The sequence below is a fragment of the Bombina bombina genome, chromosome 3 (assembly GCF_027579735.1).
Source record: "Bombina bombina isolate aBomBom1 chromosome 3, aBomBom1.pri, whole genome shotgun sequence".
NCBI classification, from domain to species: domain Eukaryota; kingdom Metazoa; phylum Chordata; class Amphibia; order Anura; family Bombinatoridae; genus Bombina; species Bombina bombina.
The window spans coordinates 293254304-293276142 of NC_069501.1; the positions used below are offsets into that span (position 1 = coordinate 293254304).

Consider the following 21839-nt stretch of genomic DNA (forward strand, 5'->3'; position numbering starts at 1 on the left):
TGTGGCAGACATGAAACGCTACATCGTATTATGTCCGCTCGCACATTAATAAATATACCCCTCTGTCTGAATCATGAAAGAAAAAATTTGGGTTCAGTGTCCATTTAAAGGGACATCAAACCCCAATGTTGTCTTTTTATGAATCAGATAGAGCATGCAGTTCTAAACAACTTTGTAATTTACTTCTATTAACACATTTTACTTAGGGGCGTAAGGTTAGGAGCGTGCACTTGTCTGGAGCACTATATGGCAGCAGTTTCGCAAGAATGTTATCCATATGCAAGAGCACTAGATGGCACTGTTTCCTGCCATGTAGTACTCCAGTCACTTCTTTAACAAAGAATACCATAGGAACAGAGCAAATTTTATAATAGGAGTAAACTGGAAACTTTTTTTAAAATCATATGCTCTGTCTGAATCACAAAAGAAAATGTTTGGGTTTCATATTCCTTTAAATGATTTATTTGACTTGCCTCAGACGGTTCACAACTTAATTTAGCATGGAAACTCACCCGCTTATTTTACTCTAAGATCATGCACCTAAAAGCACTGTGAAATGATATCCATTGTTTATAAATAAATGATATTAATCAGAAGAATAATAGCAATGATATAATAATACTATTACTACTACTAATAAGTCTAAGATAACAGATGTATGAGGTTAATAGGAACTTGGATTATACTTGTGATTTCTGAATATAAAAAAAAGGACCTGGTAAGCACAAGAGATGTGGATAGTGAGTCTTGTAACTATGGTAATGGTCTCTTAGTAGAATCAATATCTTAGATAAGAAAACTGATATGAGAAGGCCTTTACATTTTAGACGCACAAAGTGGTATTTTTGCCAAGAGATTTAGTTTGAGTACCTTAAGTATCTCTGCAATCTGACTAGTAGACTATATAACCTGAGACCTACACATTGCGGCTCTACAATAGTGAATAAAGCTTCCATAAATCAGCATTTTCTAAAGGGATTGTGGAACTTATTTTATAGAACATGATGGATTACTGAATGACAGTATAGGCTCACCATATAAGAACGACAAGAAGCTTCAAACATGCAAGTAAAACAAGTGAGTTTATTGCAAACTGTAATTTATAAGCTGTACATAAATAAATCAGATTTTAGACACAGAGTTATTATTTCATGCCTGAGTAGGCTGGGGACAATCATTTGTGCTGACATCAGTGCAATGTTTGTCTTTCCTGAGATGCACTGAAAGCATCTTAAAAACATCACCTTAAAGCTCAGAGTAAATGTTGGAATTTGCGGATCCTGGAACAAAACAATAAAAGCAGAATAGAAGAAGTAGTTAACACACTATAAATCATTTACATATACAGTATATACAAGTTTGATGCAACCTGCACACAATTTCTAATGTATATATATTTTTTAAAACTATACAAATCAGGCAAGGCTTTTATTTAGATTATGGTTGCCCATCTCTGGTTCACAGGGCACCACAAGGCCTAAGGTTCCATTATTTGTAAAGGTATATTTCTTGTACTGCTCTTCTTACTCCTTGAGCTTGGAGGGACTCATGCTTTGCTAATTCTCTCCTCCTTTGAGACTCCTATCACACATTACTAGACTATGAGGGGTTTCATGTTACTGTTCAATAGCGTATTTGAAGTTACTTTGCGTTGAGTCATGATATTAACCCAATGGCAGGAAATCATTTCCTGCTTCTTGTGCTTTCACCATGGACGTGAGACAAATGCTTCCATGTAAATGACAGGTGACTTGATAAAGAAAACAAACATGCACTGGACTGGTAGTTAATAGCATACGTTACAAGCTAAACAAAAATCTATAGCTGTGGATACTCAGCTAGTGGTTGGGTTAACAGGGACACGTGACACAGTCACATGTGAGCAACTTGCTATTGCAGCAGAGATTATCTGTCCATATATTGATTATGGACTTTTTTTAATATATATTTTAAGTTGGGACAATTTTTGCATATTTTGGTAATTAATCATCTACACGCTTTTTTTTCAGTGAAATACATTTTACAAGATTATTTAATATATTTGCCTTTTACGTAAAGGGAGCACAGTTGTAAGGGTTTCTAGTAAATACTAAGCATTAGGTGGGGAAATATTTATTCTGTAACTGTATAGGTTTCAGTCTTGAAAATACAACAAACACTAGGTTTTACCACTTCCAAAATAACTGGAAATACAAAAAAATGAAATGCTATAAGAACTCCATTAGAAAACACGTAGATTGCTTTGATGCCATCTGTTAAATACTGAAAATGGTACTTGAAGTAAAAAATGTAATAAAATGGTATTCACAATGGCTTAATGAAAGGTAAAACCCTTCAATAAGCCAACTGACAAGATGGGATTGAGGACCCAAATGTGAAAAAGACCAGAGATTCTGCAAAGTGATTACAATTAAAAACGTTCAATATGATTTATGTTCACTTCTGACAAAAACGGCAACCCAATAGTACAGTAGTATCTGAGTGTAGTATAGTAGTGCCCCCTGTCTTTCTCACCAAGAAAGTTCAGATTAAATGTAAAACACTGCTCTATTAAAGGGACATAATACTCATATGCTAAATCACTTGAAACTGATGCAGTATAACTGTAAAAAGCTAACAGGAAAATATCACCTGAGCATCTCTATGTAAAAAAGGAAGATATTTTACCTCACAATTTCCTCAGCTCAGCAGAGTAAGTTCTGTGTAAAAAGTTATACTCAGCTGCAGGTAAAAAAAAAAAAAAAAAAAACATTAAGAAATGAACAGCAGCCAATCAGCATCAGCAGTGCTGAGGTCATGAACTCTTTTACTGTGATCTCATGAGATTTCACTTAACTCTCATGAGATTTTATTGTAAACTTCCTTACACTGAATAGGGAAATAACATCAGAGTGCACAATGCTCATCCCTTCGGCTATCCCGGGACAGACCATACTGATATGCTGCTTAGAAGTCCTTTACAATGGGATGTGGCTACTGATAAACTTTTGAGGTAAAATATCTTTCTTTTTTACATAGAGATGTTCAGGTGATATTTTCTAGTCAGCTTTTTAAAGTTATACTGCATCACTTTCAAGTGTTTAAACATTTGGGTATTATGGCCCTTTAACATACAATGCAGTCATTTAGTGATCTAATTTTTAATTTGTAAAATATGGTCACCATTTTCATTTTTTTTTGTATTCTGAGCACTCTCGTCTTCACATTTAGATAGTAACAAACTACCAGCGTAGTGATCAGAGCATATTTTGTACACAATATAAACAGGAAGGGTTTAGTTTTTATCAAATCTCACCAGGATCATGTGAATCTTTGGATTAACTTTCCTGTGAAGTTTCTACACTTGTTCTGATGCTGTTATCAACTGGTGGCTCAGAGGTCACTTCAGACTGAAAATAAAGAACAGACAAGACAATGATAGCTTATAATATGCAAGAGATGTACAACACATAACCAGCATAAAACACTTACAAGTCTGCTAACAAGTAGAGTTAAAAAGCTGCAATTACAAGAAAAGTGTTAAAGGGATAGGAAAGTCAAAATTAAACTCTCATGATTAAGACAGAGCATGTCATTTTAAGACACTTTTAAAATTACTTCTCTTTTCAAAAGTGGTTTGTTCTCTTGGTATCCCTTGTAAAAAAAAAAGAAAACGCACATATCCTACACTAGTGGGAGCTAGCTGCTGATTGGTGCCTGCACACATTTGTCTCTTTTGATTGGATAACTAGATGTGTTCAGCTTCCTTCCAGTAGTGAATTGCTATTCCTTCAGCAATGGATAATAAGAGAATGAAGCAAATTTGATAATAGAAGTAAATTGGAAAGTTGTTTCAAATTGTATGTTGTATCTGAATCATGAAAGAAAATGTTGTGGTTTCCTGTCCCTTTAACATAAAACCATTATTTAAATTACAGTTACTTATGGTTATTGCTTATTCCTTAGCAACATTATGCTGCCTTTCAATGATCAAGTGGCAACTAAGAGTACTTTATGAACATTTTCCAAAATCTATTTTGTTGCTCAGCATAGTACTTATTATTTTACATGTGAAATTCAGGGGTAATGAGAATTTCTACTAATGGACTTATCTACAAATTTGTATACAGTGCTACAGTCTTCCTGGGCTATATGTGTATGTAGATATATAATCTGCAGTGTCCTCTTCAGAAAAGTTTGCCAGGCAGCATTATGAAGAAGCCGGGGAGGGGGGGGGGGGGGGGAAGTGTAATATTCTTTAATATTAAATAATTTTCTGCTATGCAGAGCACAAATTAATTACATAATTTAACATAAGTGTATTTAATGATAAAAACTGAACATTTTTATTATTAGCTAATTTTAGCTTAATATTGGATACAATTTTAGCTGGGTTGTTCGTAAAATCAGCCGGTTGGTGCACCCGCTAAAAAGGTCCTGGGGAGAGCATTGATCTGGGGAACCTCTAACACTGTGCTGTCTGTGCCTGCAGAATAATAAATGTATGGTTAATGGTGGCCATCAGGGGTTATGCTCCAATAGTAGCCACAATGCATCAATACACTGGGGGGAAACCAGGGATAAACCTTTCAAGTGTAGCCTGTTTTTTGGAAGCACTGTAAGAGCACAGCAGGGGCTCTTAACAATAGTCAGGGAGTTGCTGGGTATATATAGGAGATTTCCATTATGTTAAGATATCTTGGAAGATATTCTACCTACTCTAGAAGTCAGAGGCCATATACCCACCAACACATGATAAAAACCTCGCTAGCATGGAGGCCGGATTAGCCTACCAGGAGATTTCCCGGTGGGCTGCAGCAGCTGGGTTTGGAAAGCTACAATTTAAAGGGATGATAAACAGATTCAATTGGCCTTTAGAGAGCATATAACAAAAATCTGGAACTTTTTTTTTTCATACAAACTAATATAATATATTTCTGAAACAAAATATTGGGGGAAATAGTATCCCAGACTGGAGAAAAATAGGGGGTGCGCATTATACTAAATGAACGGAAAATAGGGCTGGTCTCCAAATTCTCCAGGACTGCTTTTTATTCCCAGTCTGGCCCTGATGGAGAGACATTATCTAAAATCTGTTTTTGTTTATTGAGCATTATATTATAATACAAATATCTCTCCTTCACATCTATAACCCTGTATAGCTCTAAAGACAACATTTGCCTTCCTAAAATTGTTTAAAGAACCAAGCAGTACTGATGAGATTTCTTAGACAATCTCACCAGACAAAAGAGCTCATCAGACCCAGAGAGAAACGCAGAACAGATTGTAGGCTGCATAAATGAACCTAGTTGCAACACAAATTAGCATTTCTTTCACATATGAAAAGTATGAGCCAACATTTTGCAGTAATTAATTTTATAACCATGGTGGTGAGAGTCTACAAGTAATTACTCATGGGAATTCTATTCCTGGCCACTAGGAGGAGGCAAAGTTTTGCAAAACTCCAAGAGCACTTAAAACCCTTCCATCTCACTGCCAAAATGAAGAAGTGCCGTAATGGGCAGGAAACGCGTCGGATGTATGCTTCTGTGGTAATGGAAAGTTCCACTGATGTTGTTGTGTAATAAACCTTGAACTTTTTAACACTCTCCTGAGCCTGAAATCCAAGTCATTTTTTCTTCTGTATCACTGGCAAACTAGTCTGATGTATAGCTGAGCAAGAAGAAGAAGAAAGACAAGACAAAAGACAAGAGCAAGGAAAATGAGCAGGGGAAAAAAAGAACTAGAACTGACCCTAGAAAAAAACATAATTTATGTAAGAACTTACCTGATAAACTCATATTGGCAAGAGTCCATGAGCTAGTGACGTATGGGATATACATTCCTACCAGGAGGGGCAAAGTTTCCCAAACCTCAAAATGACTATAAATACACCTCCCACCACACCCACAACTCAGTTTAATGAATAGCCAAGTAGTGAGGTGATAACAAAAGGAGTAAAAAAGCATACAAAAAGTGGAACTGGAAATATAATTGTGCTTTTATACAAAAAAACCCATAACCACCATAAAAAGGGTGGGCCTCATGGACTCTTGCCAATATGAAAGAAATGAATTCATCAGGTAAGTTCTTACATAAATTATGTTTTCTTTCATGTAATTGGCAAGAGTCCATGAGCTAGTGACGTATGGGATAGAAATACCCAAGATGTGGAAGTCCACAAAAGAGTCACTAGAGAGGGAGGGATAAAATAACAACAGCTATTTCCACTGATAAATTAAATCCACACAATAATTAAGTTTTTCTTAAAAAAAATTAAATCAAAAGCAGTAGAATCAAACTGAGACAGCTGCCTGAAGAACTCTTCTACCAAAGACTGCTTCAGAAGAAGCAAATACATCAAAAATGGTAAAAACAATAAAAGTATGAAAAGAAGACAAAATTACTGCTTTGCAAATTTGATCATCCGAAGCTTCATTCTGAAAAAGCCCAAGAAATGGCGACTGAACTTAGTAGAATGAGCTATAAATCTCTGAGGCGGGGCCTGCCCTGCCTCCAAATAAGCCTTGAGAAACAAAATATTTATCCAAAGAAATGCCAGAGGCTTTCTAAACTTTCTGGAACCAGAAAAACAACAAATAGACTAGAAGTCTTCTGAAATCCTAGTAACCTCGATATAGAATTACAAAGCCCTTACCATACCCAAAGAATGTAAAGAACTCTTAAATAATTATTTAGGATTAGGACACAAAGAAGGAACAACAATTTCTCTACTAATGTTGTTCAAATTCACAACCTTAGGAAGAAAAAAAATAAAGAAGTCCACAAAACAACTTATCTAGATGAAAAATCAGATAAAGAGACACACAAGAGAGGGCTGATAAATCAGAAACTCTTCTAGCAGAAGAGATAGCCAAAAGAAACAACACTTTCCAAGAAAGTAGATAATCTTCAAAGAAAATATAGGCTCAAAAGAAAGAGCCTCCAAAATCCTTAAACCAAATTAAGACTCCAAAAAGGAGAAAATAATAAATTAACAGGCTTGATACAAACCAAAGTCTGAACAAAACAGTGAATATCAGGAAGTTAAGCAATCTTTCTAAGAACTAAAACAGAAAGAACAGAGAATTGTCCTTCAAAAAATTTGTAGACAAACTTTATCACTCTTGGAAGAAAAAAACAGAGGCGGAAACATGAAGCTAGGTTGCAAAACCAAGACACTGCTAATGCATCCACCATCTCTGCCTGAGGATCCCTGGACCTGAAAAGGTACCTGGGAAACGCAGAAAACACATCTGTATAAAGATACCACTCTCCAGGATGAAAAATCTGATGGCTGAGATAATCCACCTCCCAAAGGTTTAAACCTGAGATATGAATCGTAGAAAATAAATTATTTCCACCTAAAAACGTATTCAAGATACTTCTTAATTGCTAATGAACTGCGAGTCCCTATTTGATGATTGACATAAGCCACAGTTGTGATATTGTCTGTCTGAAAGCAAAATGAAAAGTTCTCTCCTAAAAAAGAGGCCAAGCCTGAAAGAGCTCTGAAAATAGCACGGAGTTCTAAAATATCGATTGGTAAACCTCGCCTCTTGAAGTTTCCAAACCCCTTGTGCTGTCAGAGATCCTCAGACAGATCCCCAACCTGTAAGACTTGCATCCAATAAGAATACAGTCCAGGAAGGACAAACAAAAGGAGGCCCCCTGAACAAAACGATGATAGTCTAATCACCAAATCAGAGAGAGTTGAGTGTTGGGATACAATCCCTGCACCATTGATTCAGTATGCAAAGCTAAAGAGGTCTCAGATGAAAAACGAGCAAAGGGAACCACGTCTGATGCTGAAGTTATGAGACCTAAAAATGTTCTAGACTGTAAGTTTAGACAGGCTAACACCAATTACAATTGACTCTTGTTTGATAAAGACAAAGTCATGAACCATCTAGAAATCCCCAAACAAGGTGACCCATGTCTGAGGAATTACGAAATTCCTCTAACCATGTCTTGTAGAAACAAAACTAATTGTTTCATGAGAGATTCTAATAAAAGAAAAGATTAAGCTAATACCAAGATACCATCCAAATAAGGAAACACCACAATACCCTGACTGACTGATTACACAAAGAAGGGCACCAAGAACCTTTGAAAAGATTCATAAAGCTGTCGCTAGCCCAAATGAAAAAGCGACAAATTGGTAAAGCTTACCTAAAAAAAGAGAATCTCAGAAACCAAAAGTGGTCTGAATGAAATAAAATATGAGGATAAAACGTCCTGTAAAATTGAATAGACATGAAATGACCTTGCTGAACAAAAGGCATAATAGACCTTATAGTCACCAACTTGAAAGATGAGACTCTTACAAAACAATATAAAGTTTTCAGATCCAAGATTGGACTGAATAAACCTTTCTTCTTTGGGACAAAGAATAGAATTGAATAGAAAACCAATCCCTGTTCCTGCTAAAGAACTGGTATAATCACTCCTGGAGAAAAAAAATTCACAGAGTGTACTTAGAAAGAATCTTCCCATAGAAGGTCTCATTCTAAAAATCTATTAAAAACCCTAAGAATAATATAGATTTTGGACTAAGTTTTCAAAGACAATTTAATCTGCCCCCCACCAGAAGGACTGGTTTGAGAACCACACCTTCATGCAGTCATAAAAACTAGTAATTATATAGCGTTTTTCTTCCAGAAGGAAACAAAAAAAAAGCTCTTTCCGTGCTTCCACTTGGAGTTAACCAAATTAGCAGCTGATAACAATAGTAGTTATTATTACCTAAATAAATGGTACACAATAAATTGACCTCCGAAGGCCTATATTAACCCTGCCGGGATATGAATCTATGACCCTTGGATCTAGAACAAGCATTTGTAGTCAGGACATTCACTAACTAATCTACATCACCAGACTAAAAGTAGGGCAGAAAAAACTCTAAACCTCCAAATAGTGGAGATAATAGAAATCAAACAAAATATTATCCTAACAAGATAGAGATAATAAAATATATTTGAAACCATAATAATAGATATAGTAAACATAATAAAAGTAATACATCTGAAGTAAATAAACAGATATATACTTGAGAATCTGAAACTGCTTATGCTAACTGTTCAACAAAAGGTTGAGAGAACAGTAATATCAGCCACAGATAAAGCTGAGCTAAAAATATAAACAGTACATGAATATGCTCTACTAAGGTTATATTCAAACTCTAAAAGACCCCTAAAAAAAGTGCCAATTTCCATAGAAATAGTAGTACAGTCCCAAAAGGGAATCAGGATAAACCATTATCGAGAACATATTACAGATAGTATATTGAATAGGAAAAAATCCTCAGGAGCAAATTAAAATCTTAAAATCCAGATTAATAACATAGTTAATAGGAGGACTATGCTCCTAAAAGCTAAAAATAACAAAATTACCTTAACAAAGAACAAAAAATGTTCAAATGAACAATAAGGAGATTTTTTTAACAAAACGGTCTCTGATACAAGATCCTTTGAGCCAAAGAAACCTTCATCAGTAGAATAAACTTAAGTATGCTGTCGGTCAGAACAAAATTAATTAAATCTTAACAATTTTGAAAAGACCTTGCAAGTTTACTTAAAGGCAAAATAGCAGTCATAACCGTTATGATAAAAGCAATAACGTGATATTTGCAGAAGAAATCAAGTACATGAACTGAGAAAGTAAATGCCATTATACATATAGAAACATTAGCATAAAATGTGATAAATAAATGCCACATAATTGAACTGAAGAAAATAACAACAGCTTAATAATTAAAAAAACACTTTTTCTAGAATTGTGTTTCAGGGCATCAGTTTCTACAGTAACATCAGGGTCAGGATCAGAATGAGACATCTCGCAAAATGTAACAGAAAAATAACATTAGGTAAAACATTCAATTTCCACAATGTAACAGTTTCAGTAGATAGAAAAAAACAAAGATAGTATTTTTTAAAACAAAAAAAATAAAATAAAAAAGCAGGCATAATAGCTTTCAAAAATCCAAGGGAGAGGGGTAAAATAACAAAATTTTGGCACCAAGAATGACGCATTACGCAAAAGGAAGTTAAAAAAAATTTTTTTGCCCCAAAAGCAACACCAGGAAATGACTTCGCGCCAAAACAACTAGCGTCAACAAAGACGCAGGAAATGACGAAATGTGCGTCCTCGCGAGCCTAGATTTGCCAGAGAAAAAATTGAAAAACAAGTCAAATTTGAAAAAGACTGAGACCTCATGTAAGAAAAAAAGTTTAAATAAACTTCCCAAACATGATTCTTATACTAAAACAGTTTAGACTGCAAAGGGAAATAGACCTGACTCATGGCAAATATAAGTAAAATACATATATTTAAAACTTTATATTAATACATAAAGCACCAAACCATAGCTAAGAGTGTCTTAAACAACAATACATACTTACCAAAAGACACACCCATCCACATATTGCAGACAGCCAAACCAGTATTGAAAACTATCAGCAGATGTTATGGTATACAAGAGTATATCGTCGATCTGAAAAGGGAGGTAGGAGATGAATCCCTACGACCGATAACAGAGAACCCTTGAAAAGATTTCCCATGAGAGAAACTATAAAATCAATAGGCGATACTCTCTTCACATCCCTCTGACAAACACAGTACTCTGAGAGGAATTGGGCTTCAGAATGCTTAGAAGCACTTATAGAAGAAATCATAAAAACTAAGCACAAACTTCACCACCTCCATAGGAGGCAAAGTATGTAAAACTGAGTTGTGGGTGTGGTGGGAGGTGTATTTATAGAGGTTTGGGAAACTTTTCCCCCTCCTGGTAGGAATGTATATCCCATACATCACTAGCACATGGACTCTTGCCAATTATATGAAAGAAATATAGTTAAATTAGCAAAAAATGGGTGGGTCTCGTGGACTCTCACAACAATGAAAGTCCAACTGGGAACAAATACCCAAGCTGTGGAGTACACAACTGATGTAGGCAGAACAAAAAAAGATCTTGTACTTTTAATTTAATAAAAGCCTATACGCAATAAAAAATGTTAAAGTGCTAAAGAAGCTGATGCACCCTAAAACAAACTAATGTGCACAAAAGTAACAGACATGAACTAAAACAAGGATAGTTAAAAAATATGGTGCATTCTAAATACCAAGAAGGTTCCTGCAGCCAACAAAGTTTCCCATAAAGAATATATGACAAAAATATGCCTGCATTTAGTGTCCCCAGGCTATGATGTACTAAACTATATGTACCTAATAACACCTACCAAAACGTATAACCTTATCACTTACCTGACAAGCACCCACTCTACCAGGCTTAACATGAGCAGAAAAAAGACTGCTTCCAGTAGATAGCCAATCCAGTGCTGTACGCGTGACAGCAGAGAATCTGTGTGTGTGGAGTATAACGACTATCCAACAGGAGGAGGCTAAGAGACAAGTCTTTGAGACACCTGTGATAGGCCTGTGACTTACTTTTCATTGGGTGTAATTTTCCAATACTCAATACTCCAAAAGCTCCCCTCTGTCCAAAATAGCAGCTGAGGGGAAAATAGGAATTAAATTGGTCTGAGACCCCCTCACATGTAACAACGTCTGGAGCACCTCAATTCTTCACTTTCCTCCTTTGAAGGTAAAGATAAGACTAGTTTACCAGTGAGGTAGAAGGGTTTCAAGTGTTCTTGGAGTTTTGGGAATCTTTGCCTCCTACTAGTGGATAGGAGTGGAATTCCCAGGAGTAATGGCTTGTGGACTCTCTCCACCATTATGAAAGAAAATTAATAGACAATCAAATACTACCTGCATGGGAATAATTACTTAACTTTATAAAGTGCAAACACAGCTCAAAAAACAAAACAAAACAAAACTATGTTTTAATCAAACAAATTCTTATTTCCATCTGCTCTTATAAGATGTCCAGATACAATTAAAATGATTTTCCTGCCATCTAAGCAAATCTCATTGTAATTTCCAGGTAAAATGTCTACGAGTGACTTGCAGAAAAACATAATTTATGCTTACCAGATTAAATCCTTTCCTTCCTGGCAGGGAGAGTCCACGACTTAATTTCTTACTGTTGGGAAATACAATACCTGGCCACCAGGAGGAGGCAAAGACACCCTAGCCAAAGGCGTAAATATCCCTCCCACTTCTCCTATCCCCCAGTCATTCTGCTGAGGGAACAAGGAAAAGGAGCCACCCAACAAAAATAAGATAGGTCTTAGTAGTCTGCTGCCCCTTACGCTTCCCTGTATAGATAACAAACAAAGAGGAAGATTGTCTGAATTCCTTAATAGCCTGAAGATAGAACTTCAAGGCATAAACCACATCTAGATTGTGAAGCAAGCGTTCCTTCACTGAAGGAGGATTAGGACACAAAGAAGGAACAACAATTTCTTGATTTATGTTACGATCCGACACCACCTTTTGGTGGAACCCTAATTTAGTACGTAAAACCGCCTTATCAGCATGGAAAACAAGATAAGGGGGGGTCACATTGCAAAGCAGAAATCTCAGAAACTCTGCGCGCAGAGGCAATAGCCAACCAAAAAAGAACCTTCCAAGATAACAATTTAATGTTAACAGTATGCATAGGCTCGAACAGAGCCTGCTGCAAAACACTAAGAACAAGATTGAGGCTCCAAGGTGGAGCCCCAGATCTAAACACAGGTCTGATCCTAGTTAGATCCTTAACAAAGGACTGCACATCCAACAGCTCAGCCAATCTCCTGTGTAGTAACACCGACAGGTCCGATATTTGTCCCTTCAGGGAACTAGCAGATAGAACCTTCTCCAGTCAATTCTGGCAACCTTAACCTTATGCCAGGAAAAGCCACGCTCTTCGCAACAGTACAAGTAAGTCCTCCACACTTTATGGTAGATACGACGAGTAACTGGCTTACGAGCATGAACCAGAGTGTTGCTAACACTCTCAGAAAACCCTCTCTTGGCTAAGACTAAGCGTTTAATCTCCAACACAGTCAGACTCAGAAAATCTAGATTTTAATGAACGAAGGGAACCTATATCAGCAGATCTCTGCAACAAGGTAACCTCCACTGAGCAGATGAGGACATTCCCACCAGATCCGCAAACCACGTCCTTCGCGACCACAATGGATCAGAATCACTGATGCTGGTTCCTGCTTGATGAGAGCCATCACACGAGGAAGAAGGGGTAATGGAGGAAAAAGATAAATGAGTCAGATGCCCTATCAGTGCCATGGAGCTTCAATCAGTTCCGCCTGAGGATCCCTCGACCCGTACCTCGGTAGCTTGGTATTGAGATGGGATGCCATGAGATCTATCTCCAGCGTCCCCCACTTGCTGCATATCTCTGCAAACATCTTGGGGTGGAGAGACCATTCCCCTGGGTGAAAGGATTGCCTGCTGAGGAAGTCCGCTTCCCAGTTGTCCACACCTGGAATGTGGATCGTTAACAGCCTACATTTGTGAGCCTCCGCCCACTCTAGTATACGCGATACTTCCCTCATCGCCAAAGGGACTTCTCGTTCCTCCCTGATGGTTGATGTAGGCAACCGAGGTTATATTGTCTGATTTGAATCTGATACACTGGGACAAACCCAGAAGGGGCCAAGCATTCAAGGCACTGAAAATTGCCCCGAGTTCCAATATATTGATCTGAAGGGAGGACTCCTCCTGAGTCCACAGCCCTTGTGCCTTCTTGGCACCCCAAACGTCTCCCCAGCCGCAAAGGCTTGTGTCCCTAGTCACAATTTCCCAGGACGGTCTCAAGAAGCACATACCTTGGGACCGATGATCTGGACAAAGCCACCAAGAGAGTGAGTCTCTTGACAGGTTGTCCAGCACAATCCGTTGAGACAGATCTGAATGGTCGCCATTTCCATGTCTCAGCATGCATAGTTGTAAGGGTCTGAGATGGAATCTGGAAAAGGGAATGATGTCCATACAGGACACCATGATCCGATCACCTCCATACACTTGGCCACTGAGGGTCTCAAGGAGGCCTGGAGGGCAAGAATTCAGAAGTTATCTTGCAACGTCTCTGATTTGTGAGAAATATTCTCATGGATATGAAGTCTATTATTGTCCCCAGAAAATTCACCCTTGCACTTGGAGTAAGAGAACCCTTTTCCAAGTTTATCTTTTATCCATGTAATCGAATAAGACTGAGAAGGGACTCCAAGTGTTCTTCTGCTAGACAAAACGATAGTGCCTGTACCAAGTTGTCATCCAGGTAAGGCGCTACTGCAATAGCTCATGTTCTGGCAACGGCTAGAAGAGCCCCCAGAACTTTCAAAAATATCCTTGGAGCAGTAGCTAGGCCAAACGGAAGAGCTATGAACTGGAAGTGCTGGTCCAGAAAGGCAAACCTCAGGAACGGAAAATGTTACCTGTGTATTGGAATGTGAAGGTATGCATCCTTCAGGTCTACGGTGGTCATAAACTGTTCTTCCTGAACCAGAGGATGGATTGACCATATTGTCTCCAACTTGAAAGAGGGAACACTCAGAAACTTGTTTAGGCACTTTAAGTCCAGAATTGGACGAAAAGTTCCCTCCTTTTTTGGAACCAAGAAAAGATTTGAATAAAACCCCAAATCTCTTTCTGCTGTAGGTACCAGGACAATTACTACTAGAGAGGAGAGATCCCATACGTAACCTAAAAAGGCAGTCCTGTTTTCTGGTCTTGTAGAGAGTCTGGAGAGTAGAAATCTGCCCCTGGGCGGACAAGATTTGAATCCTATCTGGTATCCCCGAGATACAACCTCCAGGACCCAAGGATCCTGTACATTCTGGAACCAAGCGTCTGGAAAAAGAGACAGACAGTCTGCCCCCTACCCTTCATGCCGATTTGTTCTCGGCGGGCTTCTTAGTCTGTTAGGACTTATTCCAGGACTGAGTCAGCTTCTAAGTACTCTTGGGCTGTTCAGACTTGGATGAGGATTGCTGTTGTTGTAATTTGACAGAACGAAAGGAACAAAAATTAGACAATTGCTGTCCCTTAGTTCTATTCTTCTTATCCTGCGGTAGGAAGGCACCTTTCCCTCCAGTAACCGTAGAAATAATGGAGTCCAGTCCTGGACTGAATAAAATCTTCCCCTTGAAAGGAAGAGAAAGGAGTCTAGATTTAGAAATCATATCCGCAGACCAAGACTTCAATTAGAGAGCCCAGCGAGCTAGGACTGCAAAGCCAGAAGCTTTTGCATTTAGGCGAATAATCTGCATATTTGCATCACAGATGGAGTAAGCAATTCTCAGAGCTTTAATTCTCTCCTGAATATCCTCGAGGGGAGTCTCCACCTCAATGAGCTCTGACAGAGAGTCGTATCAGTAGGTAGCTGCTCCAGCAACCGCGGGTACAGCTGCCGCCGGTTGAATTAAAAACCCTGTCGATTGAAACATCTTCCTCAGGAAAGTTTCCATTTTCTTATCCATAGGCTCTCTAAAAGAACTATCCTAACCAGCGTAGAAATAGCGCCATCCATCTTAGGGATGGGGCCCCACAAATCTACTTGAGAGTCAGAGACCGGGAATCATTTTTTAAAAGTAGACAAGGGGGAAAAAAAGAAATTCCTATTCTTTCCCATTCGTTACTAGTAACGTTCGCCATCTTAACTGGCACAGGAAAAGTCAGAGGGACCTTCCTGTCTTCATAAACCCTGTCTAATTTAGGGATCTTAGGTTCCTCAGGGAGTTTAGCCTCTGGAACCTCTAGCATAGACAGAACCTCCTTTAATAAAAAAACATAGATGCTCAATTTTAAATCTAAAGGAGGGTTCCTCCGCTGAAAGAGGTTTAGAAACCGAAGTTTCCGACTCAGAAAGTTCACCCTCTGAAGCTACAGAGGCTAGCTCATCCTCGGAAATGTGGGACATAGTAGCTAAATCCGACAAATATTTAGATGACTCTGGTCAGGAGAACTATGTTTAACCTTTCTCTTATGTTTGCTAGAGGGAGGTAAGGCACTCAGGGTCGCAGACACAGCGGTAAAGTCCACAGGAAAAAGGGCTCCTCCAGATGGAGGATTAGTTGAGCCGCGGGGAACATGTGGAGCGGGTAGTGTAGAAAGGGTTGTAATCTCTCAGGGCACAGATTCCTGAGAGATAGACGGCTCAGAGGGTCTAATAGCGCTACGAGTATTAGCAGGCTTGTCTCCCTTCTTAGACTTTAGAACAGTGCTTAGGCAAATGGAACAAAATTAAGCAGACAGGCAAACCACGGCCTCCTCCCAATATAAACAGGAATTATTAATCAGTACAGAAAGAGCGGAACCTTCTAATGTAGTATCAGAGTCCTCCATAGCTAAGATATATCCACAGAAGGTCAGACAAAAAAAAGAACGCTTTTATTAAAAAAAACCCAGCACCTTTATAATCCCAATGGCTGGGGCACTCACCACCTCCTAGACCCAGACAGCTAACAGTGAAAGCGCTCTCCTTAGGAGTGATGTCTGCAGCAGGATCATAGGAAAATAAAAAAACAGCACCCGGTCACGTGGTGTGTAGGACAGGACTTTCCCTGCTATGAAATCATAATTTATGCTTACCAGATACATTCCTTTCCTTCCAGATAGAGAGAGTCCACGGCTTCAATCCTTACTGTTGGGAAATACAACACCTGGCCACCAGGAGGAGGCAAAGACACCCCAGCAAAGGCTTAAATATCCCTCCCACTTCCTCATTACCCCAGTCATTCTGCAGAGGGAACAAGGAAAAGTAGGAGAAACATTAGGGTATAAATGGTGCCAGAAGAATAAAATAAATAATAGGGGACATAGACAAGAAAAAGACTCTCCCTATCCGGAAGGAAAGGCATTTATCTAGTAAGCATAAATTATGTTTTCCTTCCTAAGATAGGGAGAGTCCACGGCTTCATTCCTTACTGTTGGGAAAACTATACCCAAGCTACAGAGGACACTGAATGAATAACGGGAGGGAACAAAAAGGAAGAGGCGGACCCTAATCTGAGGGCACCACAGCCTGCAAAACTTTTCTCCCGAAAGCTGCTTCAGCCAAAAACTTCAACCAGAGCGCCTGGTGGGCTAAGATCGCAAAGGCAGAAGCCTTTGCATTTAGGCGAATAATTTGCAGGTTTGCATCACAGATAAAAGAAATAGCAATTCTCAGAGCTTTAATTCTGTCTTGAATATCCTCGAGGGGAGACTCCACCTCATTGAGTTCCGACAAAGAGTTGCACCAGTAGGTAGCCGCTCCGGCAACTGCAGCCGCTGGTTGAAACAAAAATCCTGTATGTTGAAACATCTTTCTCAGAAAGGTTTCCATTTTCTTATCCATCGACTCTCTGAACAAAGAACTATCCTCAAGAGGTATAGTAGTACGTTTAGCAAGTGTAGAGATAGCACCATCCACTTTAGGAATGGAGCCCCACAAATCCAGTTGAGAGTCCGGGACCGGGTACAACTTTTTAAAATAGACAAGGGGGAAAAGGAAGAACCAATTCTTTCCCATTCGTTCTTAATAATGTTGGCCATCTTAACCGGCACAGAAAAAGTCAAAGGAACTTTCCTGTCTTTGTAAACTCTGTCTAATTTAGGTACCATAGGTTCTTCAGGTAGCGCAATGGAACCTCCTTTAATAAAAAACGCAAGTGCTCAATTTTAAATCTAAAGGACAGTTCCTCCGCAGCAGGAGGCTTAGATGCTAAGGACTCCAACCCAGAAAGTTCACCCTTTGAAGCTACAGAGGTCAACTCATCATCGGATAACTGGGACATAATAGCTAAATCCGATAAATATTTAGATGACTCCGGGTCAGGAGAGCTATGTTTAACCTTTCTCTTGTGTTTATTAGAGCGAGGTAATGCACTGAGGGCCGCAGACACCGCCGTTTATAACTGCACGGCAAAGTCCGCAGGAAGAATGCCCCCTCCGGATGGAGGATTACATGTGCTACGGGGAAATGCATGTGGAGTGGATAATGAAGTAAGGGTAGTAATCTCACGGGACGCCGAGTCCTGAGAGGTAGAGAGCTCAGAGCCTTAACAGGCTTGTCTCCCTTCTTAGACTTTATAACGGTGTTAAGGCATGTAGAACATAATTGAGGGGGCGGGAAAACCACGGCCTCCTCACAATAAAAGCAGGTATGATTTAGTACAGAAGGAGAACCTTCTAACATGTCAGAGTCCTCCATAGCTCAGGTTACACCCACAGGAGGACACAAATAAAAACATTTTTTATTATAGAAAACTGCACCTTTATACTCCCAATGGCTGGGGCACTCACCACCTCCTAGACCCAGACAGTTAACAGAGGAAACGCTCTCCTCAGATTCAAGTCTCAGACGGAATGGAGGAAAACATAATTTATGTAAGAACCATGAGCTAGTGACGTATGGAATACACAATCCTACCAGGAGGGGCAAAGTTTCCCAAACCTCAAAATGCCTATAAATATACCCCTCACCACACCCACAATTCAGTTTAACGAATAGCCAAGTAGTGGGGTGATAGAATGCCAATATGAAAGAAATGAATTTATCAGGTAAGTTCTTACATAAATTATGTTTTCTTTCATGTAATTGGCAAGAGTCCATGAGCAAGTGACGTATGGGATAGTAATACCCAAGATGTGGAACTCCACAGAAGAGTCACTAAAGAGGGAGGGATAAAATAAAAACAGCCATTTTCCTCTGAAAAAATTAAATCCACAACCAAAAGAATAAGTTTTTCTTTTAATTGAAAAGAAAAAACTTAAAACATAAGCAGAGGAATCAAACTGAAACAGCTGTCTGAAGAACTTTTCTACCAAAAACTGCTTCCGAAGAGGCAAATACATCCAAATGGTAGAATTTAGTAAATGTATGCAAAGAAGACCAAGTCGCTGCTTTGCATATCTGATCAACTGAAGCTTCATTCTTAAAAGCCCATGAAGTGGAGACTGATCTAGAAGAATGAGCTGTGATTCTCTGACCCGACTCCACATAAGCCTTATGAATACGGACCAAAGCCTGAACAAAACAGTGTTTAGCAAACTTTCTGTGAAATAAAACAGAAAGAGCAGAGATTTGTCCCTTCAAGGAACTTGCAGACAAACATTTATCCAAACCATCCTGAATTCTAAAAGAATGCCAGGAGAATTTATGAAAAGAACACCATGAAATATAAGTCTTCCAAACTAGATAATAAATCTTCTTAGAAACAGATTTATGAGCCTGTAACATAGTACCAATCACTGAGTCAGAGAAACCTCTATGACTAAGCACTAAGCGTTCAATTTCCATACATTCAAATTTAATGATTTGAGATCCTAATGGAAAAAACGGTCCTTGAGACAGAAGATCTGGTCTCAAAGGAAGTGGCCAAGAACCTGGGAGGCCATGCTGGTGCTACCAGAAACACAAATGTTCCATGATGATCTTGGAGATCACTTTTGGAAGAAAAACTAGAGGCGGGAAGATATAAGCAAGTTGGTAAAATCAAGGAACTGCTAACGCATCCACCGACTCCGTCTGAGGATCCCTGGACCTGGACAGGTACCTGGGAAGTTTCTTGTTCAGATGGGAAGCCATCAGATCTATTTCTTGAAGACCCCACATCTGAACAATCTAAAAAAACACATCTGGATGGAGTGACCACTCCCCCGGATGTAAAGTCTGACGGCTGAGATAATCCGCTTCCCAATTGTCTACACCTGGGATGTGTACCGCATAAATTAGACAAGAGCTGGATTCCGCCCAAGCAAGTATCCAAGATACTTCTTTCATAGCTAGAGGACTGTGAGTCCCACCCTGATGATTGACATATGGCACAGTTGTGACATTGTCTGTCTGAAAACAAATAAATGGTTCTCTCTTCAATAGAGGCCAAACCTGAAGAGCCCTGAAAATAGCACGGAGTTCTAAAATATTGATTGGTAACCTCGCCTCTTGAGATTTCCAAACCCCTTGTGCTGTCAGAGATCCCCAGACAGCTCCCCAACCTGAAAGACTTCCATCTGTTGTGATTACAGTCCAGGTTGGATGAACAAAAGGAGGCCCCTTGAACTATACGATGGTGGTCTAACCACCAAGTCAGAGAGAGTCGAACATTGGGATTTAAGGATATTAATTGTGATATATTTGTATAATCCCTGCACCATTGATTCAGCATACAAAGCTGGAGAGGTCTCATATGAAAACGAGCAAAGGGGATCGCGTCCGATGCTGCAGTCATGAGACCTAAAACTTCCATGCACTAAGCCACTGAAGAGAATGACTGAGACTTTTATTCATCTCTTGTCTGTTAGAGACAGAGTCATGGACACTGAATCTATCTGGAAACCTAAAAAGGTGACCCTTGTCTGAGGAATCAAGGAACGTTTTGGTAAATTGATCCTCCAACCATGTCTTTGAAGAAACAACACTAGTTGATTCATGTGAGATTCTGCAGAATATAAAGACTGAGCTAGTACCAAAATATTGTCCAAATAAGGAAACACTGCAATACCCTGTTCTCTGATTAGAGAGAGTAGGGCACCGAGAACCTTTGAAAAAATTCTTGGAGCTGTCACTAGACCAAATGGAAGAGCGACAAATTGGTAATGCTTGTCTAGAAAAGAGAATCTCAGAAAACGATAGTGATCTGGATGAATCGGAATGTGAAGATATGCATCCTGTATCATGGACATATAATGATCTTGCTGAACAAAAGGCAGAATAGTCCTTAAAGTCACCATTTTGAAAGTTGGCACTCTTACAAAATGGTTCAAAATATTCAGATCCAGAACTGGCTTGAATGAATGTTCTTTCTTTGGGAACATGAATAGATTTGAATAAAACCCCAGACCCTGTTCCTGAAACGAAACTGGTATAAATTACCCCTGAAAGCTCTAGATCTGAAACACACTTCAGAAAAGCATGAGCCTTCACTGGATTTACTGGAACGCGTGAGAGAAAAAAATCTTCTCACAGGAGGTCTTATTCTGAAACCTATTCAATACCCTTGAGAGACTATGCTCTGAATCCAATGATTTTGGACAGAGGAAAAATTTGAATCTGCCTCCCACCAGCTGAACTGGAATGAGGGCCGCACCATCATGCAGACTGGGGGGCTGGTTTTGGCTTCTTAAAAGGCATAGATTTATTCCAACATGAAGAAGGCTTCCAATTGAAACCAGATTCCTTGGGGAAGGATTTGGTTACTGTTCCGTATTCTGTCGAAAAGAACGAAAACGATTAGAAGCTTTAGATCTTTTATCCTGAGGTAAAAAAAAACTCCCTTCCCCCCAGTGACAGTTGAAATAATGGAATCCAACAGAGAACCAAATAAATTGTTACCTTGGAAAGAGATAGCAATCTAGACTTAGATACCATGTCAGCATTCCAATATTAGAGCCACAAAGCTCTTCTAGCTAAAATAGCTAAAGACATAGATTTAACATGAATTTTGATGATATCAAAAATAGCATCACAGATAAAATGATTAGCATGAGGAAGCAAGAGAACAATGCTAGAAAAATCAGAATCTGTTTCCTGTTGCGCTAAGCTTTCCAACCAGAAGGTTGATGCAGCTGCAACATCAGCTATAGAAATTGCAGGCCTGAGAAGATAGCAAGAAAATAAGTTTCCTATCTAAAGGATTCTTAAAGGAAGTACTATCTTCCATAGGGATAGTAGTATGTTTGGCAAGAGTAGAAATAGCCCCATCAACTTTGGCGATTTTTCCCCAAAACTCCAATCTGGCTGCTGGCAAAGGATACAACTTTTTAAACCTAGAAGAAGGAATAAAATAAGTACCAGGCCTATTCCATTCCTTTAAAATCATATCAGAAATAGCATCTGGAAAAACCTCTGGAGTAACCACAGGAGGTTTATAAACAGAATCTAAACGTTTACTAGTTTTAATATCAAGAGGACTAGTTTCCTCAATATCCAAAGTAATTAACACTTCTTTCAACAAGGAACAAATATACTC

The 21839-nt window shown here is 39.0% G+C and overlaps 1 protein-coding gene across 1 annotated transcript in view; it reads right to left on the reverse strand.

The window, feature by feature from the left end:
* Positions 1-1063: 1063 nt before the first annotated feature.
* APOO (apolipoprotein O) overlaps positions 1064-21839 on the reverse strand; it is a 420782-nt gene continuing 400006 nt past the window's right edge. Inside the window, 2 exon segments of the mRNA XM_053706366.1 lie at positions 1064-1280; positions 3296-3389. Coding sequence (XP_053562341.1) covers positions 3318-3389 — 72 coding nt within the window. The 3' untranslated portion in view covers positions 1064-1280; positions 3296-3317.